This window comes from Loxodonta africana, chromosome 6 (genome assembly GCF_030014295.1).
Source record: "Loxodonta africana isolate mLoxAfr1 chromosome 6, mLoxAfr1.hap2, whole genome shotgun sequence".
Classification (NCBI taxonomy): Eukaryota; Metazoa; Chordata; class Mammalia; order Proboscidea; family Elephantidae; genus Loxodonta; species Loxodonta africana.
In genome coordinates, this window is record NC_087347.1 from 36,234,438 (window position 1) to 36,257,819 (window position 23,382).

A 23,382-nucleotide genomic window follows, 5' to 3' on the forward strand; every position below is an offset into this window, starting at 1 on the left:
CAGTCCAAAAATGTATAAACACATTGGAATTGCTGAAGAAGGCGGAAATGCCAGGCAGGTCCTCACGGTGCTATCATTGGCTTTTGTAGGGGAAGAACAGAATCTGTTTAAAAGAAAAAAAGAATATATTTCAAAACACAAATGTCTCTAGATTTTAGAAGTTTTATCAGAAGTTTGGTAATGAGGTTTTAAAATTCTTTTGTAATGCAGTAAATCAAGTCAGTAAATTTTTTACAGAGTGCCTTCTGATTGCAGGGTACCATGATGAATATGAAGGATAAGTCCAAAATTGGTCATGTTCTTAAAGAGTTGGGACATTTAATTTGTCTTAAAAATTACATTAAAAATCCAACAGATTTTATGCTTGAAAAAAAAAAAAAGATGCCGGTAAATTCATGTGCCAGGAGGTTCAAAGCTCAGCAACTAGTCTTTAATGCATGAGCCGATCAAAGAATTCATATAATAAAAAAGATACTTGCCAAACAGGCAGGAAGCCTACATTCCTCTTCCAGTCTGCCAATTATCTATTACGTGGCCATTAAATAAAAAAAATAAAAAATAAATTTTTTTTTTTAATGGCAATCCTTAATTAGTAAATGTGTTAACCTCTGTGCACCTCAGTTCTTTTACCTTTAGAAGGGTAATATTTATTCTTTCATATCTCAGAGCTGAGAGGATTAATGAGATGAGAAAAAGTAAAAACAACCAAGCAGTGGCATGGTTACAACCATCACTATCGAAAGTGAACTCCTGAATGCATTTTTTTGTGTTTGCCTGGCAGTGGGCTCAGCCACTCAGTATTTTAACCCCATATTAACCATTTCCAAAAAATTAAGTAACATGTTAACTTACTTTTTAAAGTATCACTGTATATCCTTGAAGGTAAAAGCAGTGGTGGGATCTAAAGCGATGCTAGAAAATATGTCATTTCTTTTCTTTTTTATAAAACAAGTGGATTTCAAGGTTTGTGGGGGGAAACATTAAGGATGACAAGAAATCGAGATATTCATTCCATGCATATCTAAATTGAAAGCAGACTTTTTTAGAATGCTATTGTATATGCTAAATTAAATCAGATAAACATAAATGCTTTTTTGAAATTTGTTATATCCTCGAGCAAACTAAAAACAACACAGATTATCAGGATCTTAACAGTCTCTTTGTTTGTTTTAACAGTTATACCAACCTGGGATTAATGCCATATTGGAAAAATAAATTTGTGCTAGAACTTTATTGTTTGGGTTTTATTAAATGTGTACTTTAGAGAACTTAATAGTTACCTAGTGGATGAACTTTACAATTTCTAATACTTTATTTCTTCATTCAATCACATTCTGATTTTTCCAGAGCTTATGTGGATGCTCGAGTTCAGCCAATCTATGGTGGTACCAATGAAATAATGAAGGAGCTGATTGCAAGAGACATCATCCATGACAAGTAGACATCTGCCCACATCCTGGAATCCTATTACTGCTAATCTGGTTTGAAATCTACTCAAGATAAAATGCAACCTGGCAAGGGGGGGAACACTAAACATTGTTTTGTATGCTCTTTCTATAGAGAAATAAATAAAATATAACATTAACACAGTGAAAGGAGAACTCTTTGGATCTGAAGATTCTAAAATTCTCCAATACAAGCTTTCACTTTTAATTTTTTATATAGCTAATGGTCAAAAAATTTTTATAAATATATCCCTAAAATTCTAAAAAACATTATTGCTTAGCTCTTTAAATTTGAGGCAGAATAATTTTGTATTGTTACACTATAAAAACATTCATAGTATTTCAGCACATTAACTTCTAAAGGGAAAAAGAAATACAATTTTGAATGTTAACTAATTTCAGCTATCATTTGCTCCAAACTTCCCAGAACAGTATGGTTTTCATCCTTCTACCCCACCTTCCTGTTTTTTTATATTATTTATTTATTTATTTTTTACCCCACCTTCCTATTTTTAAGCAAGAGAACTTGTTCTTCAAACAAAAGCTTACATAGAAAGTCCCAGTGCAATGCTGATGAATGCAGAGCTGCTGTGGTTGAAGCAGGAAGGCTTCCTACCCTACAGCTTTGAAACCCCTAACCTGTAGGGCTCTGCTGAGCATTTGCCTAATCCCATCAGGAAATGCCTTTGGTTATCTCAACTACTGACACCCGGGCTTTCAACAGATTTCCAGTCCAGTTTAATTTATAGAACACAGAATAATCTATGACCCTTTAATTTTAAGATATATTTTATAGATGTCAAAACAATCAATGGATTTTATTTGAGAACAGTTTATTTATTAATTTAACAAATACTTTGTGTCTTCTCTAAACCAGGCTGTTAAAAATAATGACAGTAAACAAAACTGGCAAGATCCCTGCTAATGAATAAGTGAATAAGCAAGTAATAATAAACAAGGTAGTAAGTAATTTGATAATTTCAAATTGTAATAAATGCAATAAAAGAAGGAAATAAGGTAAGCATTTAAAATAGGAAAGTGAAGAAATGACATTTCAACTTGAGATTTAGCAATTATTATCAAACAATAAATCATTAATTTGCAAATTAATCATTTTGTTTATACGCTTGGCTGCTAACCAAAAGATTGGCAGTTCAAGTCCACTGAAAGATGCCTTGGAAAAAAGACCTGGTAATCTACTTCTGAAAGTCAGACATTGAAAACCCTATGAAGCACAGTTCTTCCCTGACACTCATGGGGCCACCATGAGTCAGAATCTACTGGACGCTGGAAAGCATCATTTCAGTACTTGTTTTTCTTTGCATATAATGGTGAGACAGCAAATAAAGTAATTTTTAAATGGAAGTAGATGTATTGCAGTTCAGCTCAGAAAACCTAAACATTTTATTTGCTATTATTGAAACTAAACATTGTGTTTTAATACAACCATTACAACTGAGTAGAGCAGAAAACAACAACAACAAAAAAACCAAACCCGTTGCCATCAAGTCGATTCTGACTAGAGACCCTATAGGGCAGAGTAGAACTCCCCCATAGGGTTTCCAAGGAGCGCCTGGTGGATCCAAACTGCTGACCTTTTGGTTACATCTAGGAAACCCTATGGGGCAGTTCTACTCTGTCACATGGATGTTATGACCCGGAATGACTGGCACACAACGACAAGACCCTCACAGTTCCTTTCCCTTCCATTCCCAAGCTTAAAGGAAACTAGATTTTTGGAATAAAACATCTCTAGAAGAAAAAGGAAATTAGCATAGTAGGAAAAGCTTAAGTAGAGGTAGGTAGAGCTGGGTTTGAATGATTGGTCTGCTATTTAGGAGCCACTGGACCTGGAGCAGGTTATTTAACTCTCCAGGCTTCTTTAGGCTTCTTTCAGATACAAATGAAAAAAGAAACCCAACCCAAGACAATCTAAGTAAAAACTAGGGCCACGAGGGCCTGATTCTGGGGGCTCAGAACTGAAAGCAGGGCGGTATTTTTAAAAGAAAGGAAACAAAAAAAGTTGAGCAGACCTAATTCACACACACACACACACACACACAAAGCTACCGCAGCCCACTGCACCTGGTAATTTTTATACATCAATACATCAGAAAGTGAAAGGATTTCTATGGTAGGATATTTCCTCGGAATTATTTCTGGGATGTTTTCTCACTTCTAAGTCCATTCTTTCTCTTACCAACTCCAGTCTTGTTTTACACCCCCAAAAGAAGGATATGTTGTACCATGGCCTAAAAGCTGAAAGCAAAAAAGGGAATTCAGGGTGTGCTTTTTAACCTTTCATTTGGTTTTCATTTCTTAAACAACTGATCTTTTGTGTTTTGCTTGTGTGGCTTTGATTGCTGGCCCCTAGGGAGGCAACTTATCATCTGTATGTCATGCAGTGCTGAGTGCTAGAGAAACGATAAATAATAATAATGCTCAAAAGAACAGAGTGGACCAACACAGCAAGAAAGCAACACTGTGTAAATAATTAATGAGAGTTAAAGAGCCTGAGTAATTTTGTTTTTCGCTGAGATTTTTAGGATCAGAATTATTGCTTTAAAATTGTGTTCGCCCCTTATTTCTTTGATGGTGTAATTGAAAATGACAATATGCAAAAGAAGCTGTTTTGGTTTGCGATAGAAAAAATCTAACTCTGCAAATCTTTACTAAATCTAGTAATTTTAGTAGTTTTTGGCTCAGAGTGTAAGATTTCTAGATTGTTTTTTCATATGTCAGTATTATTTTTGGCACACACAGCATTTATTTATTTGGAGCATTAGATTTGACATCAAGATTGAAACCAACTGTAACTTATCATGTCTACTGCTTTAAAGTAAATGTTGAAAAGAAGTTCTACTCCATTTTTGAAAATCTCATTTTCCATTTTAAGAAAAGATTATGAAAACTTCAAACATACTTAAAAATGCAGAGTGTAGTATAATGAACCTCCAGCTTCAACATTTATCAACATTTTGCCAGGCTGTCTCCCCCACTTTGTTTCATGAAGTTTTTTGAAGCAAATCCGAGACATCAGGCTATTTCACACACGTATATATTTCAGAATACATGTCTAAGTGATGAATATTTTCACATAACCACAGGGCCATTATCATATTTTAAAAACTTAAATTTAGTATATAATCCCCAGTTCACATGAAATTTTCTGTGGTTGTATCAAAAATGCCTTTTGTATCTGGTTTCTTAAAATCAGGATCCAAACAGTGTCCACAGATTGCATTTGGTTGTATTTTCTCCCAAGGTCCTTTTATTTTGTAAGTCCTTCCTCTCTTCTTTTTTTCCCCTTTCTTTTTAAAATTTTATTTTTTTAATTGACAGACAGTAAAATTGCCTGTTTGTGTTTTAAACAAGCAACTACTACCACAATCAGGATACAGAATAGTTCTATCACCCCCAAAATTCCCTCATGCCATCTTGTTATTGTCACATCCTCCCCACACCGCTAACCCCTGGCGACCACTGATCCGTTCTCTGTTGTTCTGGCTTTGATGCTTTTGGAGACTGTCATATAATTGGAATCATACAATGTGTAACATTTTGAGACTGACTTCTTTCTCTTATCAAAACGCATTAATGTTCATTCATATTGAGTGAATCAATAGCACATTCCTTTTTAAGCACTGAAGAGTATTCCATTGTATGGATGTACCATTGTTTGTTTATTCATTCACCTGCTTAAGGGTATCTTGGTGGCTAAGGATAAAAAAGGAATAGAAGGATTGTTGGATCACATGGTGTATTCATCAGGGTTCTCCAGAGAAACAGAACCAAAAGGATGGATAGGCAGGCAGGTAGGCAATAGTTAGATAGGTAGGTAGGTAGGTAGATGATAAAAAAAAAAATGTAGATGATAGGTAGATATTTATTTTAAGAAACTGGCTCATGCAACTGTAGGGGCTAGCAAGTGTGAAATCTCTTTGTCAGGCAAGGCTAGAGACTATGGCAGGATGTCTGCTACAGTCTTGAGACAATATTCCTTCTCTCTTACCCTTAAGTCCTTCAACTGACTGGATGAGGCCCAGCCACATTATGGAGGGTAATTTACTTAAGTTGGTTAACTTATAAATGTTAATCACATGTGAATATTTTTATAGCAACATTCAGACTACTGAACAACAGCACCACAGCTTAGCCAAGTTTACACATGAAATCAACTATCACACATGCTATCTTAGTTATCTAGTGTGGCTGTAAGAGAAATACCACAAGTGGATGGCTTTAACAAAGAGGAATTTATTCTCTCACAGTCTAGCATGCTAGAAGTCTGAATTCAGGGGGTCAGCTCTAGGGGAAGGTTTTCTCTCTCTGTGGACTCTGGAGGAAGGTTGTTGTTATCAATCCTCCCCTGGTCAAGGAGCTTCTAAACCCAGGGACACCAGGTCCAGAGGACGTGCTATGCTGCTGGTGCTTCTTTCTTGGTAGTATGAGATCCCCCATGTCGCTCTACTTGCTTCTCTATTTTATATCTCAAAAGAGATTGGCTTAAAACACAATCTAATCTTGTAGATTGAGTCTTGCTATGACTGCTGCTAATCCCATCGCATCAACATCATAGAGGTAGGATTTACAACACATAGAAAAATCACATCAGATGACAAAATGGTGGATAATCACACAATGCTAAGAATCATGACCTAGCCAGATGGATGCACAAATTTTGGGGGGACACAATTCAACCCATGACACATGGTAGGTATATGTTTAACTTTATAAGAAACTGCCAAACTTTTTCCAGTGTCTGTACCATTTTGCCTTCCAATCAGCAGTATAACAGTTCCACTTGCTCAGCATCTTCTCCAGTTCTCGCATATTTTACTTTAGCCATTCTAATAGCAAGTAGTAGTATCACATTGTAGTTTTAATTTGCGTATCCCTAATGTCTAATGAAGGAGCCGTGGTGGCGCAGTGGTTAAGTGCTTGGCTGCAAACCAAGAAGTCAGCAGTTCAAACCCACCAGCAGCTCCATGAGAAAAAGATGTGGCAGTCTGCTTCCATAAAGATTACAGCCTTGAAAACCCTGTGGGGCAGTTCTGTTCGGTCCTGTAGGGTTGCTATGAATCAGGATCAACTTGACGCCAGTGGGATTATGGGTAATGTGTAACGATGCTGAACGTCTTTTAATATGCTTATTTGCCTTGCATATATCTTCTTTGATGAATTGTTCAGATTTTTTGCCTGTTTTTTTAATTCAGTCACTTGTTTTTATAATATTGAGTTTAGGAATTTTATATATTCTGGATACTCAAGCAAGAGGAAAGTAAGGCCAGGCCGACAAATTCAGAGTTGATTACTTACATAGGCAGTGAAAAGAAAAGTAGCCCAATGTGCCAGCTCTCCATGACCCTTGTACAGGTTGACACCAAAACGAAAGTTGACTGCAACAAGAATTATGGGACACCTTGTTGCTGAGGAGCCCATTCCGTGCTGCAGCTAAGCAGTTTTATAGCCTGCAGGCATTCCTGAAAAGAGGAGGAAGGTGAGGCAGAAAGCCTCTGTGGTGAATTGAGTTGAATTCCTGACCATTGTGCCTGTGGATGTGATCCTGTTTAGAAATGGGGTTTTTCTTTTATGTTGATGGGACCATGCTGGTGTAGGGTGGATCTTAAACCTAATCACTTCTGAGTTATAAAGGAACTAGAATAGACACAGGGACACGCACATGGGGGAAGATAGATGCTGTGTGAGGATCATCTCCAACTAAGGAATGCCAAGGAACCAAGGAATGCCTAGGACCAAAAAAGCAATTGGCAGGGCCTTGGTGGTGCAATGGTTAAAAGCTTGGCTGCTAACCAAAAGTCAGCAGTTCAAATTTATCAGCCGTTTTTTGGAAACACTGGGGCAATTCTACACTGTCCTGTAGGGTTGTCATGGGTAGGAATCTACTAGACACCAATTGGTAAACCCTGGTTTGGACCAAGAGAAAATATTTCCTGTTTTTTAAAGCCATCCCCCTGTAGTATTTGTGTTACAACAGCACTAGCAAACTAAGACAGCCTCATACCTCCGCCTTGAGACAAGGAGACAATGAGAAACTGTCTCATGACAGCCATCTTGGTAGATAGGGAAGCGAATGAGAAACGGCTGTGTAGCAATTGCTCATAGGCTTCCCATGCTCTCGCTGCGGGAAGATCACGAAGTATTCTGCCAAGATTCAACTGTGGTTAAAGCTTTGCCTATGTGGCCTGTGTGGAAGCAGGCAAGATCATCAGGTGCTGGCATGGGGTTGTTCCCCTACAAATACAAGTCCTTTGTCAGATACGTGACTTGTCAGTCCCAATCCAAATATCAACAACATTCTTTAAGGACATGGAAAAACTAATCATTAACTTACATGGAAAGGAAAGATGCCCTGGATAAGTAAAGCACTATTGAAGAAGAAGAAGAAAGTAGGAGGACTTGCATTACCTGACCTCACAACCCGCTATACTGCTACAATAGTCAAAACAGCCTGGTACTGGTACAATGACAGATACATTTGACCCGTGGAACAGAACCGAGAACTGAGAACCCAGATGTAAATCCAACCACGTTGGGTCACCTGATCCTTGACAAAGGCCCAAAGTCCATCAAATGGGGAAAAGTCAGTCTTTTTAACAAATGGTGCTGGCAAAACTGGATGTCCCTCTGCAAAAAAATTAAACAGGACCCATGCTTCACACCATACACAAAAACTAACTCAAAATGAATCAAAGACCTAAATATAAGACCAAAAACTACAAAGATCATAGAAGAAAAAATGGGTCAAAACTATAGGCCCTAATATATGGTATTAAAATGATACAAACCATAACTAACAATACACAAACACCAGAAGATAAGCTAAATAACTGACATCTTCTAAAAATTCAACACGCTCATCAAAAGAGTAAAAAGAGAACATACAGGCTGGGAAAAAATTTTGGGCTATGACAAATCTGACAAAAGTCTAATCTCTAAAATCTACAGGAAAATCCAACATTCTTACAACAAAAAGACAAATAATCCAATTTAAAAATGGGCAGAGGATATGAACAGACATTTCTCCAAAGAAGACATTCAGGTGGCTCACAGACACATCAGGATTACTAGCCGTTAAAAAAAAAAAGAGAGAAATGCAAATCAAAACTACAATGAGATATATCATCTCACTCTAACATTACTGGCAAGAATCAAAAAAACTAACAAATATTGGAGAGGCTGCAGGGATATTGGAACTCTTATGCACTGCTGATGGGAGTGCAAAATGGTGTAACCATTTTAGAAAATGATATGGCACTTCCTTTAAAAACTAGAAATAGAAATACTATGTGATCCAGCGACCCCACTCGTAGGAATATATTCTAGAGAAATAAGAGCTGTCACACAAATAGACATATGCACACCCATGTTCATTGCAGCATTGTTTATAATAGCAAAAAGATGGAAACAACCTAGATGCCCATCAACAGATAAATAAACTGTGGTATGTACATACAATGGAGTAGGATGCAATGGTAAAGAACAATAACGAATCTGTGAAGCATCTCACAACAAGGAAGAATCTGGAGGGCATTATGCTGAGTGAAATAAGTCAATCATAAAAGGACAAATATTGTCTGAGACTACTACTATAAAAATTCATGAAAAGGTTTACACACAAAAAGAAACAATTTTTTGATGGTTACAAGGGAGGGGAGGGGTGAGGATGGAAAAACACTAAATAGATGATAGATAAGTGGTAACTTTGATGAAGGGTAAAATGGTGCACAATACTGGGGAAGCCAGCACAACTTGCACAAGGCAAGGTCATAGGAGCTCCATGGACACATCCAAACTCCCTGAGGGACCAAATTACTGGGTTGAGGCTTGTGGGGACCACGGTCTTGGGGAACATCCAGCTCAGTTGGCACAATGTAATTTTTAAGAAAATGTTCTACATTCTACTTTGGTGAGTTGTATCTCGGGTCTTAAAAGCTTGTGAGTGGCCATCTAAGATGTTCTGATGGTCTCACCCCACGTGGAGCAAGGGAGAATGAAGAAAACCAAAGGTAGAGGGAAAGATTAGTCCAAAGGACTAATGGTTCACAACTACCACAGCCTCCACCAGACTGAGTCCAGCACACTAGATGCTGCCCGGCCACTGTCACTGACTGCTCCGACAGGGGTCACAATTGAGAGTCCTGGACAGAGCTGGAGAAAAATGTAGAACAAACTTCTAACCCAAAACAAACAAACAAAAAAAAACAGGCTTACTGGTCTGACAGACACTGGAGAAACCCTGAGAGTGTGGCATCCAGGCTCAGTAATGAAGTCACTCCTGAGATTCACCCTTCAGCCAAAGGTTAGACAGGCCCATAAAACAAAACAAGACTAAATGGGCACAGTGGCCCATGGGCAAGGATGAGAAGGCAGGAGAGGACAGAAAACTGGTGATGAGGAATCCAAGGCCAAGAAGGGAAAGTGTTGGCATGTTGTGGGTTTGGCAACCAGTGTCACAAAACAATGTGTATTAATTGTTTAATGAGAAGCTAGTTTGCTCTGTAAACCTTCATCTAAAGTACAAAAAAAAAAAAGCCAGAAAAAATTAAGTTATATATTAAAAAAAGATACGTGATCTGTAAATATTTTCTCCCTATTTATAGCTAGCTCTTTTGTTCTCCTAACAGTGGATTTCACAAAGCAAATGTTTTTAATTTTGATGAATTCCAATTTATCAATTTTTTTTCTTTTATGGGTCATGTATTTGGTATCATGTCTAAGAACTCTTTGCCCAAACCTAAAGTTTTTCTCCTATGTTTTCTCTAATAATTCTATACTTTTACATTGTATGTTTAGATCTATGATTTATTAGTAATTTTTGATAAGGTGTGCAGTTTAAGTCAATGTTTATTTTTTGTTAAAAAGATTATTTTTACAATTTTTGCCAGAAAAATCAATTGTCCGTATTTGTGTGGTTCTGTTGGAATCGACTCGATGGCCGTGGGTTTGGTTTTTGGTTTATTTCTGGACTCTGTTCTGTTTCATTGATCTATATGTAACTGCTTCTTTGCCAGTACTACATTCTCTTAATTAGCATACTTTCTATAGAAAGTCTTAAAATTGCGTAATGGGATTCCTCTAACTTCTTTTTCAAAATTGTTTTGTCTATTCTAATTTCTCTGCCTAGTCATACAAATTTTTTGACTTGTTTATATTTACAGAAATTCCTGCTGGAATTTTGGTTGGAATTGCATTAAACCTGTAGATAAGTTTAGAGGGAACTGCCATCTTTACTATGCTGAGTCTTCTAATCCGTGAACAGGTTATGAACAGGTTCACTTCAGTCTTCTTTGATTTCTTTCATTAGCATTTTGTAGTTTTCACCATATAAATCCTGTACATGTTTTGTTATATACTTAAGTATTTCACTTTATGGAAAACTATTGTAAGGAGCCCTGGTGGCACAATGGGTAAGTGCTCATCTGCTAACCCAAAGGTTGGCAGTTCAAGCCTACTTAACGGCTCCACGGGGAAAAACACCTGGCGATCTGCTTCCATAAATATCACAGCTCAGAAAACCCTATGGGGCAGTTCTACTGTGTCACATTGGGTCACTGTGAGTTGGAATCAACTCAACAACATCTACGGGGTCGCTATGAGTCAGAACGAAGTCAACGGCACATAACAATAACAATGACACCTAACAAAAATAATACTGTAAATTGTATTGTTTAATTCTGGTTTCCAACTGTTTATTGCCAATATGATTGATTGTTGTTTGTTGACCTTATAGCCTATGATCTTGCTAAACTCACTTATTAATTCCAGGTTTTTTTTGGTAGATCCCCTTGAATTTTCTACATAGGCAATAATGTCATTTATGAATAGGGACAGTTTTATTACTACCTTTCTAGTATATATGCTTTTATTTCTTTTTGACTTATTGCACTGATGAGGACTTCCAGTACAATGATGAGTAGGAGTGGTAAGAATGGACATTATTGTTTGATCCCAATCTTAGGGGGAGAGCATTCAGGCTTTCACATTAAGTATGATGTTAGCTATAGGTTTTTTGTAGATGCCCTTTATCAGGTTGAAGAATTGCCCTTCTGTTTCTAATTTTGTTGAGAGTTTTTCAATCAATTGCTTTTTCTACATCAATTGATATGATCATGTGATTTTTCTTCATTGGACTATTAATATGGTGGATAATACTGATTTATTTTTGAATATTGAACCAGCCTTTCATTCCTGGGATAAAACTGACTTGTTCATGGTATATTATACTTTATACATATTGCTGGATTTGATTTGCTAATATTTTATTGAGGAGGTTTGCACCTATATTCACAAGGGACATTGGTCTGTAGTTTTCTTGTACTGTCTTTGGTTTTGTAATCAGGGTAATGCTAACCTAAAAAAAATGAGTTAGAGATTATTTCTCCCTTTTTCCCTCTATGCCATTGATTTGTTAGAGAAACCTGTTTGTTTATTTTGTAGGGTGTCCCTCATTGATTTGCCTCGTTGATTCCTCATTGTGATTTCTAATTTATTCCTGTGTTCTCATGTTTCCTGTAAATTGACAGTTATATCTAGAGGCTTGATTAGACTCAGGTCCAACATTTTTGCTCTGAAAACTTAATAAATGGTGTGGTAAATTTTCTGATCATAAATCATGAGACACTTAATACCTAGTTGTGTCACATTTAGTGATGCTAAAATTGATCAGTGGGTTTAAATATCATTTGTTTGATAAGCCCATAAAATTTCCTATCAAACTTTCACCTAATGGTTTTAACATTCATTGGTAATTATTGACAAGATCTATTATTTCATTACGGATTGCAAAAGGTAATTTTCTAAGTTTTTTTTACTCCTTTTGCATTTATTAACTTCCGTGAAGAAGAACTTTCATCAGCTTTTTGTTTAGCCACTGGGTCTGCTAGGAATGAGAACCAGAGTTAGGAGTGCAAGAGGTGTATCGAGAGATAACACTTGTGAAAGGGAAGGAAGCCCCATTGGTCAGGAAGAACAGAACTCAGACCATGATACAGATCTGGCAAAGTATCAGCCAACCCAGTGGAGAACCATGAAGTAAAGATTGCCCATTAGAAGAGTCCCACATTGGACAGAAATGGCCTGCCCTGATCAGGTGTTGCCTGGGGACTGCCTGGGAAGAGGGTGGCCTAAGCTCAAAAACTAAGGTGGATTGTAAGGCTGCTAACAGCTGGAAGCTGTCAGTTAATTGTACTCCTTAACAACAAAATCTGCAAGTTATTTCTTGAAGGGAGATCTAGGAGATGTGCTTCATTGCCGCCACATCCTGAAACACAATTTGTAAATAAAAGGCAGGATAAATTCTTGATTTTTTTTCCTCCATCAGTTTTCATAATGAGCAGGTGCCTGAGCAACTTCCAATGGTATTTTTTTTTAGACCTCTTAGGTTTTGGAATTTTTTATGTATTTCAGCGAATTGCAGTTATTCTTTTTGATGCTCAAATTGTTTCATCTTAGTCCATTAAGAGCCCCTTCAAGTTGGTTCCTGTATCTTTTTTCTTTTTATTATGAAAAATGGCAAACATATATAAAACTGCAGGGAAAGGTACTTTTCTATTTTCTGTGTAACCCAGCTTCAACAATTTTCAACTTATGGCTAATCTTTAGTCACCTATACCCCTATCTACCTCCCAGTATCATGAATTATTTTAAAACAAATACCAGACATCATGTCATCATGAGTCATTTTGACATGACCCATCATTTTTGATGGCTTCCTTGCTTTCTGGAAGAACATTTTCCATACTCATCATGCACAATTCCTGCCGAAGTTTATTTTAGTGAGATTTTTCTAATTTCAAGCTCCTACCAAATGTATTTGTTTATTTTACATTCTGTTTCATAAAACCTCTCTTGAAATTATTTTGGCTGCTAAAAGCCATACTCTTTCTTCAGTTTTTAATTCAAACCTAAACTCACCAAAAATTTATCTTGACATATCCCATGAGAAGTTAAGTTCTATTTTACAGTACAAAATTATATAGGATGTTCACTGTTGGGAGAAACAGAAGACTCAAATCAAACTTGGCTTAAACAACAAAGAGATCAAAAAACTTGAAAGCTCACAGGTAGGGCAGACTCAAAGCTCGTTGACTGAGTAGCTTAGCCTTGTCATCAAGGACCCACTTTACCAGTTTATTTCCCTGTTCTGCCATTTATAGTGCAGGCCTAATTCTGAAACGGGATCCTCTAATGGTCATGGAATAGGCTTTCTTGTTCATGTCTAGGGTGAGAGGATGCATTTCTATCCAACATGTAGAGGCAGTGGTCGGGCTAGTTTTGATCATATGCCCTTCTCTAAACCAATGACTGTATTCAGGGAAATGGACTGTGCAGTTGGTTTAAGCCAATGAGGGCCCATTTTGGGACATGAGATAAAAACATTCAACCAAAGCACATGGGGCTGGGTGGAGGGCTGGATACCAGCATGAAAATCAGGACAATATTAGGAAGGAGAAAATATAGAATAGAAGCCAAATAGATAACTAACAAATACCTACTATAACAACTACAAACTAGACTGTGATTGTTGGGATCAGTGCCTGAAGACTGCCATATCTCAAATGAGACATGATCTCATCTGTTCATACCATTAAAAATTTTTTTAATATGACTTTTGTAGTAAAGAATTCTAATATTCATTCATGCCCAGGTCTCCTTTCTGGACATATAAGATTTTATTTCCTGGTTCCGCTTACAATCGGTCAAGGCTATGTGACTTTTCCTAGTCAATGGATTGTGGCTGGAAGTGATATGTGTGTCTTCCCCTGTGGCAGCAATTGTAGACGTGCTATGGAGGTGAATCAACACATGGAAGATAAGTGCTCTGGAAAGTCACATGGACTTGCAGTGGACTCTGTTTGAGATAGAAATAAACTTTGTGTTGTCACTAAGATTTGGGATTTGTTACTGCAACATAACCTAGTCCACCCTGACTGATACAACATTCATTTTACATATGATATATAGTTGAGGAAATAGGACTAGTGTGACAACATATATGTGTCTTAGTCATCTAGTGCTGCTATAACAGAAATACTACAAGTGGATGGCTTTGACAAGGAGAAGTTTCTTCTCTCACAGTCTGGTAGGCTAGAAGTCTGAATTCAGGGCACTGGCTCCAGGGGAAGCCTTTCTGTCTCTGTTCGCTCTGGAGGAAGGTCCATGTCATCAGCCCTCCCCTGGTCTTGGAGCATCTCAGCGGAGGAACCTTAGGTTCAAAGGTCACTGTCTGCTCCTGGCATTGCTTTCTTGGTGGTATGAGATTCTCATGTCTCTCTGCTCACTTTTCTATTTTATATCTCAAATAAATTGGCTTAAGACACTATCTAATCTTGTAGACCTCATCAGTATAACTGCCACTAATCCATCTGATTATATTGTAGTGATAAGATTTACAACACATAGAGAAATCACATCAGAAGATAAAATAGTGGACAATCATACAAGGGAATCATGATCCAGCCAAGTTTGAAGCCAACAACTAATATGTTCTTGCTCAGCAGACTAGCAAATTGAAGTCCGTCAGATTCGGAGTTGGAAGAACAGACAGGTTTATTCACAGTTTGCAAACTTGGAGGCAGGCAGGGTCTCTCGACCTAAAGCTGCCACCACCCTGAACTAAGGCAGATTTGCTCCTTATATAGGGAGTGACATACATATTCGTGAACAGTGAGGGAGGATCTTCAGTCCTCCAATGTGTGTGCAGTCCGCATAATTTTTGTGAATTAGTTTTTGCACACGGCTCTAAAAATACTGGGCACAGCCCCCAAAAAATGGTGATGGCTCTCTCCTGCCACCCCAGCAAGGCTATATAGGAGGTAAATTTGGAGTTGGTGCGCCTGCAACTCTACCTTCTGCCAGCAGAAGAGAGGAAACCTGGGGAATCAACCAAACGTGGCAAAGTGTTGTAAAAGTTGTAGCAAAAATGTAACAAGAGTAGACTTTTCTGAAAAACAACTCTTACGGGATGGTCAATAACCCTCTTCCCGCTTCAAATGGGCAGATATATTTGATACAATTCGATCTGTAACAGTATGTAACACCTTCAGTGATCCTAAGAAACTGCCATCATGCTCACATTTCATGGGAAATGAATCAAAATGATGGAATATTGTTTCAAGTGCAATGACTGCAGTGACAAGTATTTCTGGATATGCCTGTTTAGTGTAAAGACCTATGGGATTAGTATTCTAAAAACAACTTTCATCATTTCACTTCTGTGTGAAAACTCTTCAATAGTCCCATTATTAACTGCAGAATAAACTTTACATTTCTTACTTAACCTTGCATCAAAGCCTTCTGTATTTTGGTCCTGACCTACTTTTGCAGAATTATGAACCATTCTTTTAAATTGCATCAACATGTTCAGCATTGTTAATAGTTCCTACCCATGGGCACAGCCACAGCACCTGAAAAATGGGATGTCGTTCAGCTATCCTTTTGTTCAAACTCCCTTACAAGCCTACTATATCTAGCTGACTCTGATTTTAGACATTTTGCATTGGAAACTGGTGAAGACAATTGCCTATCAAAAATCTATTCTCCCTTCTGTTCTAAATAATAGAATCCCTATATTATTGGGACAATGTGCTCAGCTTTAGCTGTATTTCCCAGCCTCTCTTGGAAATAGATACAGTTATGTGATCAGGTTGTAGACATTATTGAAACTTAAGGCACCGTCAAGGCTCTGTTTGCCTTCTGCCCTTCTTCCTGCCTGCTGCCTGGGAAATGGATATGATGACTGGAGCTCCAGTAGCTGTCTGGGACCCTGAGGTAACTTTGAGAATGGAAGCCTGAGAAGGGCTGAGAATGGCAGAGGAGAATAATAGAAAGGAGCCTGGGTCTCTGGTGACTTTTTGTAGTCATTATATCAGTTCTTGGCTACCTATCTTTAGGACTTCTTTCACTGTATTTCACTGACTTATAAAATGTACCATTATTTATGTACTAGTAAGGAAAAAGAAACACCACCAAAGTGGCTCAATGCTTTCTTACGGCATCAACAGTGAGATCATTCTGATTTCAGAAATGTTAAAGTGACAGAAAAAAATGTGTCTTACAATCAATGAACTATATTTTAAGAGAATTGCCTCGTGTTTAAGCCATCATTATTTTGTTCAGTTACATTACACACAGCTTATTTTCATTCTAACTGATGCAGGCTAGTTTTTACCTTTCTGCCTGTCCAGGTTTTGGCCTTAAAATTTCTTGAGGTTCCTGACTCCACCTTCATCAGAGGGCCATTATTTTAAAAATCAATTTTATTGGAGTGTAATATTCATATTGTTAACATGCACCCATTTTAAGTATACATTTTGATGAGCTTTGAGAAATGCATCCACTCATTTAACTTCCACCATGATCATAGGGTAACTGAGTCAGAATTGACTCAACAGCAATTTTTTTTTATGAACAAGAAAATATAGAACATTTCCATCACCCATTATGCCCATCCTAATCAATTCTCTCCTACCCCAGCCCTAGACAACCACTGATTTACTTTGTCATTATAGGTTAGGTTTGTCTTCTCTAGAGCTTTATATAAACAGAATCATACAATATTTACTCTCTTGTATCTGGCTTTTTTCACTCAGCATAATATTTGAGATTCATTGGTGTTGTTGCGTGTATGTAGTGTATTTCTTTTTATTGCTGAGTAGTATTCCATTGTATGGATTTACCACCATCACCAGGTGATGGACCTTAGGGTTATTTCTAGTTTGGAACTATTTTGAGTAAGGATGCTATGGATATTTGTGTAGACACACAGTTACTTTTGATCCCCCTGCAGCCATGGGCCAGTCCTGTCTACTGCTGTATCTTGCCCTGGCTCTAAGCATCCCACGGCTCTTGTTACCCACCTCTGCCCTCTATCTGCTTGTCTATAGATACTGGCTGGTTAAAGATAAAGGCATTAAGAATAGAAATCATTACCTTTCCCTGCTGCTTTTCCCATTCCATTTTCTAAATATGATCATAAAAGAGAAGAGTTAAATATACCAGAATATGACAGCAGAGGACAGTGTCCCTGGGCACAGAAATATAGAGGTATAGGCTTCCAAACTAATTTTCTATCCTATTAGAGCCAGTGGGGAAAGAACTCGAGCTTTGGAGTCAGGCAGGTCTGCCATCATATCCCAGATTGACCCTTTACTAGTGTGAAAATTTGGAAATACAACATATCTTGCAGAATGTAAGAATTAAATGCATTCGTTTATTTGACAAATACATGTTAGCACCTATATGTGCAAAACCCTGTCCTATAGTCTGGGGATACAGCAGTGAGCAAAACAGACAAAAATACCTGATCTCATGGAGGGAGCTTACAGTCTAGTGGAGGGAAATGGACAACAAAAACAAAAGAATCAAAACCTTTATTATATTAGATGGTGATGTGTTCTATAGAGAAAAACAGAACAGGGAAGGGGAATAGGGAAGGCTGGAGGCAGGAAGTGCTGTTGTTTCATTTAGATGGCCAGAGAGGCCTCTTATATTAAGGTAGGGTCAAAGCAGAGACCTAAAAGAAGTGAGGGAATGAGTCTTGAGGACCTGTGGGAAGAGTGTTTCAGGTCAAAGGAAGAGATTTCGAGCCTGGGGGATGCCTGGTACATACAAGAAACAGCAAGGAGGCCAGAGTGGCTGCAGTGGAGAGACCAAGAAGGAGAGTGGCAGGAGGTGAATCAGAGTGGTTAAAAGGGGATCAGATCATGTAGGGACTTGTAGACCATTGTAAGGGCTTTGGCTTTTACTCTGGGTGAGATGAAAAGCCATCGTATAGGGTTTTGGAAAAGTAGTGAGAGAATCTGACTTCCTTTTTAAAAGAATTCTTCTGGCTGCGGGTTTAGATATAAACTGTTGGGGACAAATGTGGAATTAGGGAGGTCAGCAAGGAGGCTACTGTAATAATCCAGGTGGGGTAGACCAGTTTGGTAGCAGTATAGGTGATAAGTGATTGAATTCTCAGTATAATTTAAAGGTGAAGCTGACAGAATTTACTGATGCATAGGATGTATGATGTGAGCAAAGGAAAAGGAGTATGTATGACTCCAAAGTTTTTGACCTTGGCAACTAGAAAGATGAAGTTGCCTTTTATTGAAATGCAGAATTCTGTGAGAGGAGCTTTTTGGGGTGGTGAGATGATCAGGAGTTAGATTTTGGACATGTAAAGTGTAAAATGCCCATTACACATGCCAGAAGAGAAGTTGAGTAGGCAGAGATATAAATTTAGTTTGCTGCAGTAGAGACATAAATCCAGGAGTTCTCAGCGTATTACATGAGATAATGTATCTAATGCAGAAGTACTCAATAATACTCAATGAATGACAGTCTTTGGAGACCTTCGAAGTTCCAGATTTATACGTATAAATGCCTACTGGACATCTCCAAATGGGCATGTCTCAGGCATCTAAAAAACTCAACTCCTCTGTCCTGTTAAACCTGCATCTCCTCCTGAATCCAACTCTTAATATGCTACCCAGAAACCTGGGATTCAGCTTTGACTCCTTCTTACCCACCTCCCCCATCCAATCAGTCACCACATCCCATTGATTCTTGTCAATATTTCTTCAGTCTGTTCCCTCCTTTCTATTCACATCACCATTGCCTTAGTCTTAACGCTTCTTGTCTAAATTACTACAACACTCTTTGTCACTTTCCCTTTAGATTTATCACTCGGTCTTTACCATGCATCATTATATCAATCCTCTATTTCAAATTCTTAAAGGCTCCCCATCTCAGGATGAAATACAAACTCCTTAGCATGAATTAGAAGGTCCCTACTTCCCTTTTTAGCCTTAGCTTTCACCCTCTTCTCGCTTGTACTTTGCATTTCAGCCTAACCTATTTATATCTCTGCCTTGGAGTCCCTGGGTGGCACATACGGTTAAGTGCTTGGCTAAAAACTGAAACTTTGGTCGTTCAAATCCACTCAGAAACACCTTAGAAAAAAGGCATAGCAGTCTAAGATCGCAGCCATTGAAAACCTGCAGTTCTACTTCAAAACACACGGGATGGCCATGTGTCAGAATTGCCTCAACAGCAACTGGTTTGTTTTTATCTCTGAGTCAGTCTTCAAAACTAAATTCAAGGCTCACCTCTTCCAGGAAGCATCTCTTGACTGTCTCCTGGTAGGCTGGTACCCTACTCTGTGCACCTATAGCATCCCAGGTGTTCCTCTGTCTTAACCAGGGCTTTGAACTGGTTCATTCCAGTTTGAACCCCTGCTGCGAATACTTATTTCTAACAAGTTCCCAGCCAATTCTGAAAACCACCAGTAGAGTAAAAAAACTTGTCAAAGAGTTGATTCCGACTCATAGCGACCCTATACGACAGAGCAGGACTGCCCTACAGGGTCTCCGAGGAGCGGCTGGTGTATTTGAACTGCCGACCTTTTGGTTAGCAACCAAACTTTTAACCACCGTGCCACCAGGGCTACACTAGTAGTGGTTCTCAAATTTATTATACATGTCACCTGGGGATCTTGTTAAACTGTAGATTCTGATTCAGTATACCTGGGTGGAAATGCAAATTCTCAGCAGTGGGTGAGCCAGAATGAACCAGTTTGAGGCCCTGGTCTTAGCTTTGCAAACTTACTGTCAGTGTCTATTTGCTGAGCTTATAAACACTTCTTTGCTATGAGCTGCTTGAAACTAATAATTGAGCATTCTCCTGTATCTCTAGCCTTTATCACAGAGTCAGCTGTATATTAAGTAATGCACAGATGTTTCCTGAATGAAACGAGTGGCTGAATAAAAATCAGTGTTGAGAGAAGTTTATCTCATGAAATCATTGTAATGCTGCTTACTTGAATGTTTTTATATGCTTCCAGACAGGTAATAATTATGTCAGCAAGAATAGTGCCCTTCTCCTCTCCTTGTTCTTGCTAGATCTTTATGTCTCCTGTTCTAGCCATTGTTTTATTTTTGCTTGGAAATCAAAATGCTTTTAATGTACCTTGTAAATGATAATATATTCTTGATTTTTAAAAATTAATTACATTCAACTCTTGCTGAATGAGTAATGTAGAAAACAATTTGGTAAATGGTTCAGCATGTCAATTTTTGTAATAATGAGCTTTGGTGTTCTACCGTGTCTGGAAAACTGGCATGCTTCTATGAAGATTAAAATCATGTTTTAAAATAACCTTCAAGGGATGTGTCAAGGAATAAAATTAATATATGGTTAGATGGGGGGGCGGTAACAGTATGCATGGTGTCATCACGTACATATAAAATACAGCAGGCCTTACAGATGATTTTTATTTTCTTCTTTGTGCTTTTCATTTCAGCCTAGCTGCGTTTTGTTTTTCTCTCTTTCTTGGAGTCGAACCTTTTTATATCAAACCTGTGTTATTCTGGTAATGATTTCCCAACCCCTCAAAAATTCCTATTATTTTTAAAGTATCATAAACTGAAAATAAAAGAAATAAGATTTTATTTGCATGATGGCTTGAGAGAAATATTGAAGGCCTGCAAACTTTGGCAAACTGCAAAATTGATATCATTCTGGAGTATTAGAAATTCCTAGGGTTCTTTGATGAAAAAAAGTCTGTAAAAATATTTTATGAATTATTTGTGTAATTATTAGTCTAATGGCTGTGTCCTCCTCCACAAACTCCATGAGGGAAGGAGTCTTGTTTGCTACTCTCTACCCAGTGCCTATCACAGAATATGTGTTCAATAAAGATTTGGCAAATGTATGGATATTCAGTTTTGATAATTGGTGATTATTTTGTAGGAGAAATCTGTACCCCCAAGTGATCTGATGGCTTTACAAATTCCTCATGTTAAATTCTGAATTCCTGTCACTGAAGATCTACTCATCTATTCCACAATGTGCTTTTCTAGCCCAATAGTATGATACATACAACCTCCATTCAAACCACTCAAGGCTGTTACCTCCTTAACTATTGATAGTTCTCTGCCTAAAGTCTTTTAATGCCCAGCTCAAATCCAAAATCTTCCTTTAAACTATTTTAACACATGCTTATTTAACTTCTTGGACTGTTAATTTTTTTCTTTAACATTTTTAAGGCTTTCTTATTTTTCTGCATGCTCTATCCTCAGGGAATAGGGCAGCCCTTTAAGTATGGTAAATATCCAATACATATTTAATTATTTTCTCAACAACCTATTTATTTTACAATTTTTATACCAATAAAGGGACATCAATTTCCTGAAACTCTTTCCTTACCCATATTAAGTTGTAATTAAGTGTTTTGAGTAATTCTTTAAAAGCATTACCAATAAATGCAGCTTGTCATAAAAATCATTGTAGCAATGTCACAATCTATTAGAAAGATCAGGAATAAGCAGCTCATCTCCCAATTCCAGTAACCTGTGTCACGCCTTATGTTTTGTCATAATTCCTTGGATTCTCCCCTCCCCCCCATCATCTTACCAATGAATAAGGTTGAAATAATGGCAATTGTCATTCTGGATCTAAAATTATAGCACGCTTCACGCCTTAAATCATTCCGTGTGTAAATTAGGTGCTTAAGAAAGCCTGTAATCCATCATCTAAGAAGCTAGAGTTCAGCTAAAAAAAAAAAAAATTGCATGCGTGGCCGGGGAAATGCCCGGGTGTAGTTTAGTGGTGAGTGGAAGGCTGGGCCAGGTGCAAGACTGAGCTGTTTTTATGTATCCGTTGCTAACTATCTCCACATAAAACGCCGTTTATTTATTTGCGCTACTGCAGAGCGGAGTTAACGCTACTATCACTCAAACAAACTTCGTACAAATACAAAAATGCTTGAGCTGGCGGCTCCTGATTTTTTTTTTTTTTTAACCACAAATCAGCAAGGCAGCTATATCGCCTTATTTCAGGGCTTTTTTTTTTTTTGAGGGTCGTTTAGAATTATGACTTTGAATTGTGCGCACGTCCCAAATTAAAGCAAACGCACGGAGACGTATATATTTGACAACTGTGACAAAATGTTAAAATTTTCCTGTCGGACGCCCGGAGCCCGACGCCCAGAGCCAAAGCGCCCCCGCGCTGGGGACAGGGCGTGAAGAGGTCTGACTTTCCCCAGCGCTTTGTTTTTACCTCACAAAAATAGCAAACCACAGGCTGGAAGCCGCCCGGTCTTTTTTTTTTTCCTCCGGACTGTCACGGCAGGAGGAGAAAAAAGAAGCGGGAGAAGCGCGCGGCCCGCCCCGAGGAAGCCGCCGCGCCTCCGCAGCACGGTCCGGGTGTCGCGCACCGGCCACTTCCAGAACGCTCTGAGGCGCTTCTTCAGGCCCCGCCCCCTGCCGGGGTTTCCCCGCCACCCGCTTCATTTGCATGGCGCTGCCCCTCCCCCGCCGCTATTGGCCGGCGCCGTGCCCCGCCCACTGCCCTCCCCGCCCCCTCACCAAGGCAGGGTTCCGTCCCCCGAGCCGCCTGGAGCTGCGGGCAGCGGGCGGACTGTTAAACCGCGGCGGCAGCAGGGGCGGGAGCGGGGCACGCTCTGGAGACGAGTCAGCGGCGCCCCTGGTGGGGGGAGGCGGGCGGGCAGCTAGAGATCACTTCAGCAGCCCCCACCACGGCCGGACCGAAGGTGCGGCGGCGGAGGGGAGCCAGGGCGCCCCAGCAGGCGAGTGGCCGGCGTCTCAGCGGCGGGCTGAGGGGGGTGGATCTCTTCTGCCGGGGACCGCGGCAGCGCGGGGAGAGAAGAGCGGAGGAGACCGCCGGGTGGACTTGCGGGCCAGGTGACCGACCGGCAGCCTCCTCGTCCCTCGAATTCTCTGGGCTGTTGGACTCTGGTTCTCGGCACAGGATCGCACTCTCGGGAAGGGGTCGGACCGCAGCCAAATTTAAACGGCTAAATCTAACGCCTTGGCAGAAGCGGAGGGGAGGGGAGGGAAGAGGTGGAGGGAGGGGCGGGGCGGACCTAGACACGGGTCACGTGGGGGAGGGGCGGTGCTTGGCCGGATTCCCT

General features: G+C 39.1%; 2 protein-coding genes across 10 annotated transcripts in view; both read left to right on the plus strand.

The window, feature by feature from the left end:
* The window catches only part of ACADL (acyl-CoA dehydrogenase long chain), a 77,310-nt gene extending 55,710 nt beyond the window's left edge, over positions 1 to 21,600 (plus strand). Inside the window, exon 10 of one of the 2 annotated variants that reach the window (XM_023541865.2) lies at positions 1,348 to 21,600. In XM_023541865.2, coding sequence (XP_023397633.2) covers positions 1,348 to 1,441 — 94 coding nt within the window. In that variant the 3' untranslated portion in view covers positions 1,442 to 21,600. The remainder of the gene's footprint in view (positions 1 to 1,347) is intronic. The other variant, XM_010602198.3, reaches the window with a different exon arrangement.
* Positions 21,601 to 22,906: 1,306 nt separating this feature from the next.
* Positions 22,907 to 23,382, plus strand: part of KANSL1L (KAT8 regulatory NSL complex subunit 1 like) — a 125,343-nt gene continuing 124,867 nt past the window's right edge. For 6 of the 8 annotated variants that reach the window (XM_023541866.2, XM_023541868.2, XM_023541875.2 and 3 more), the window contains exon 1: positions 22,907 to 23,037. The gene's annotated coding sequence lies outside the window, so the exon portion shown is untranslated. The other 2 variants (XM_023541867.2, XM_010602211.3) reach the window with 2 other exon arrangements.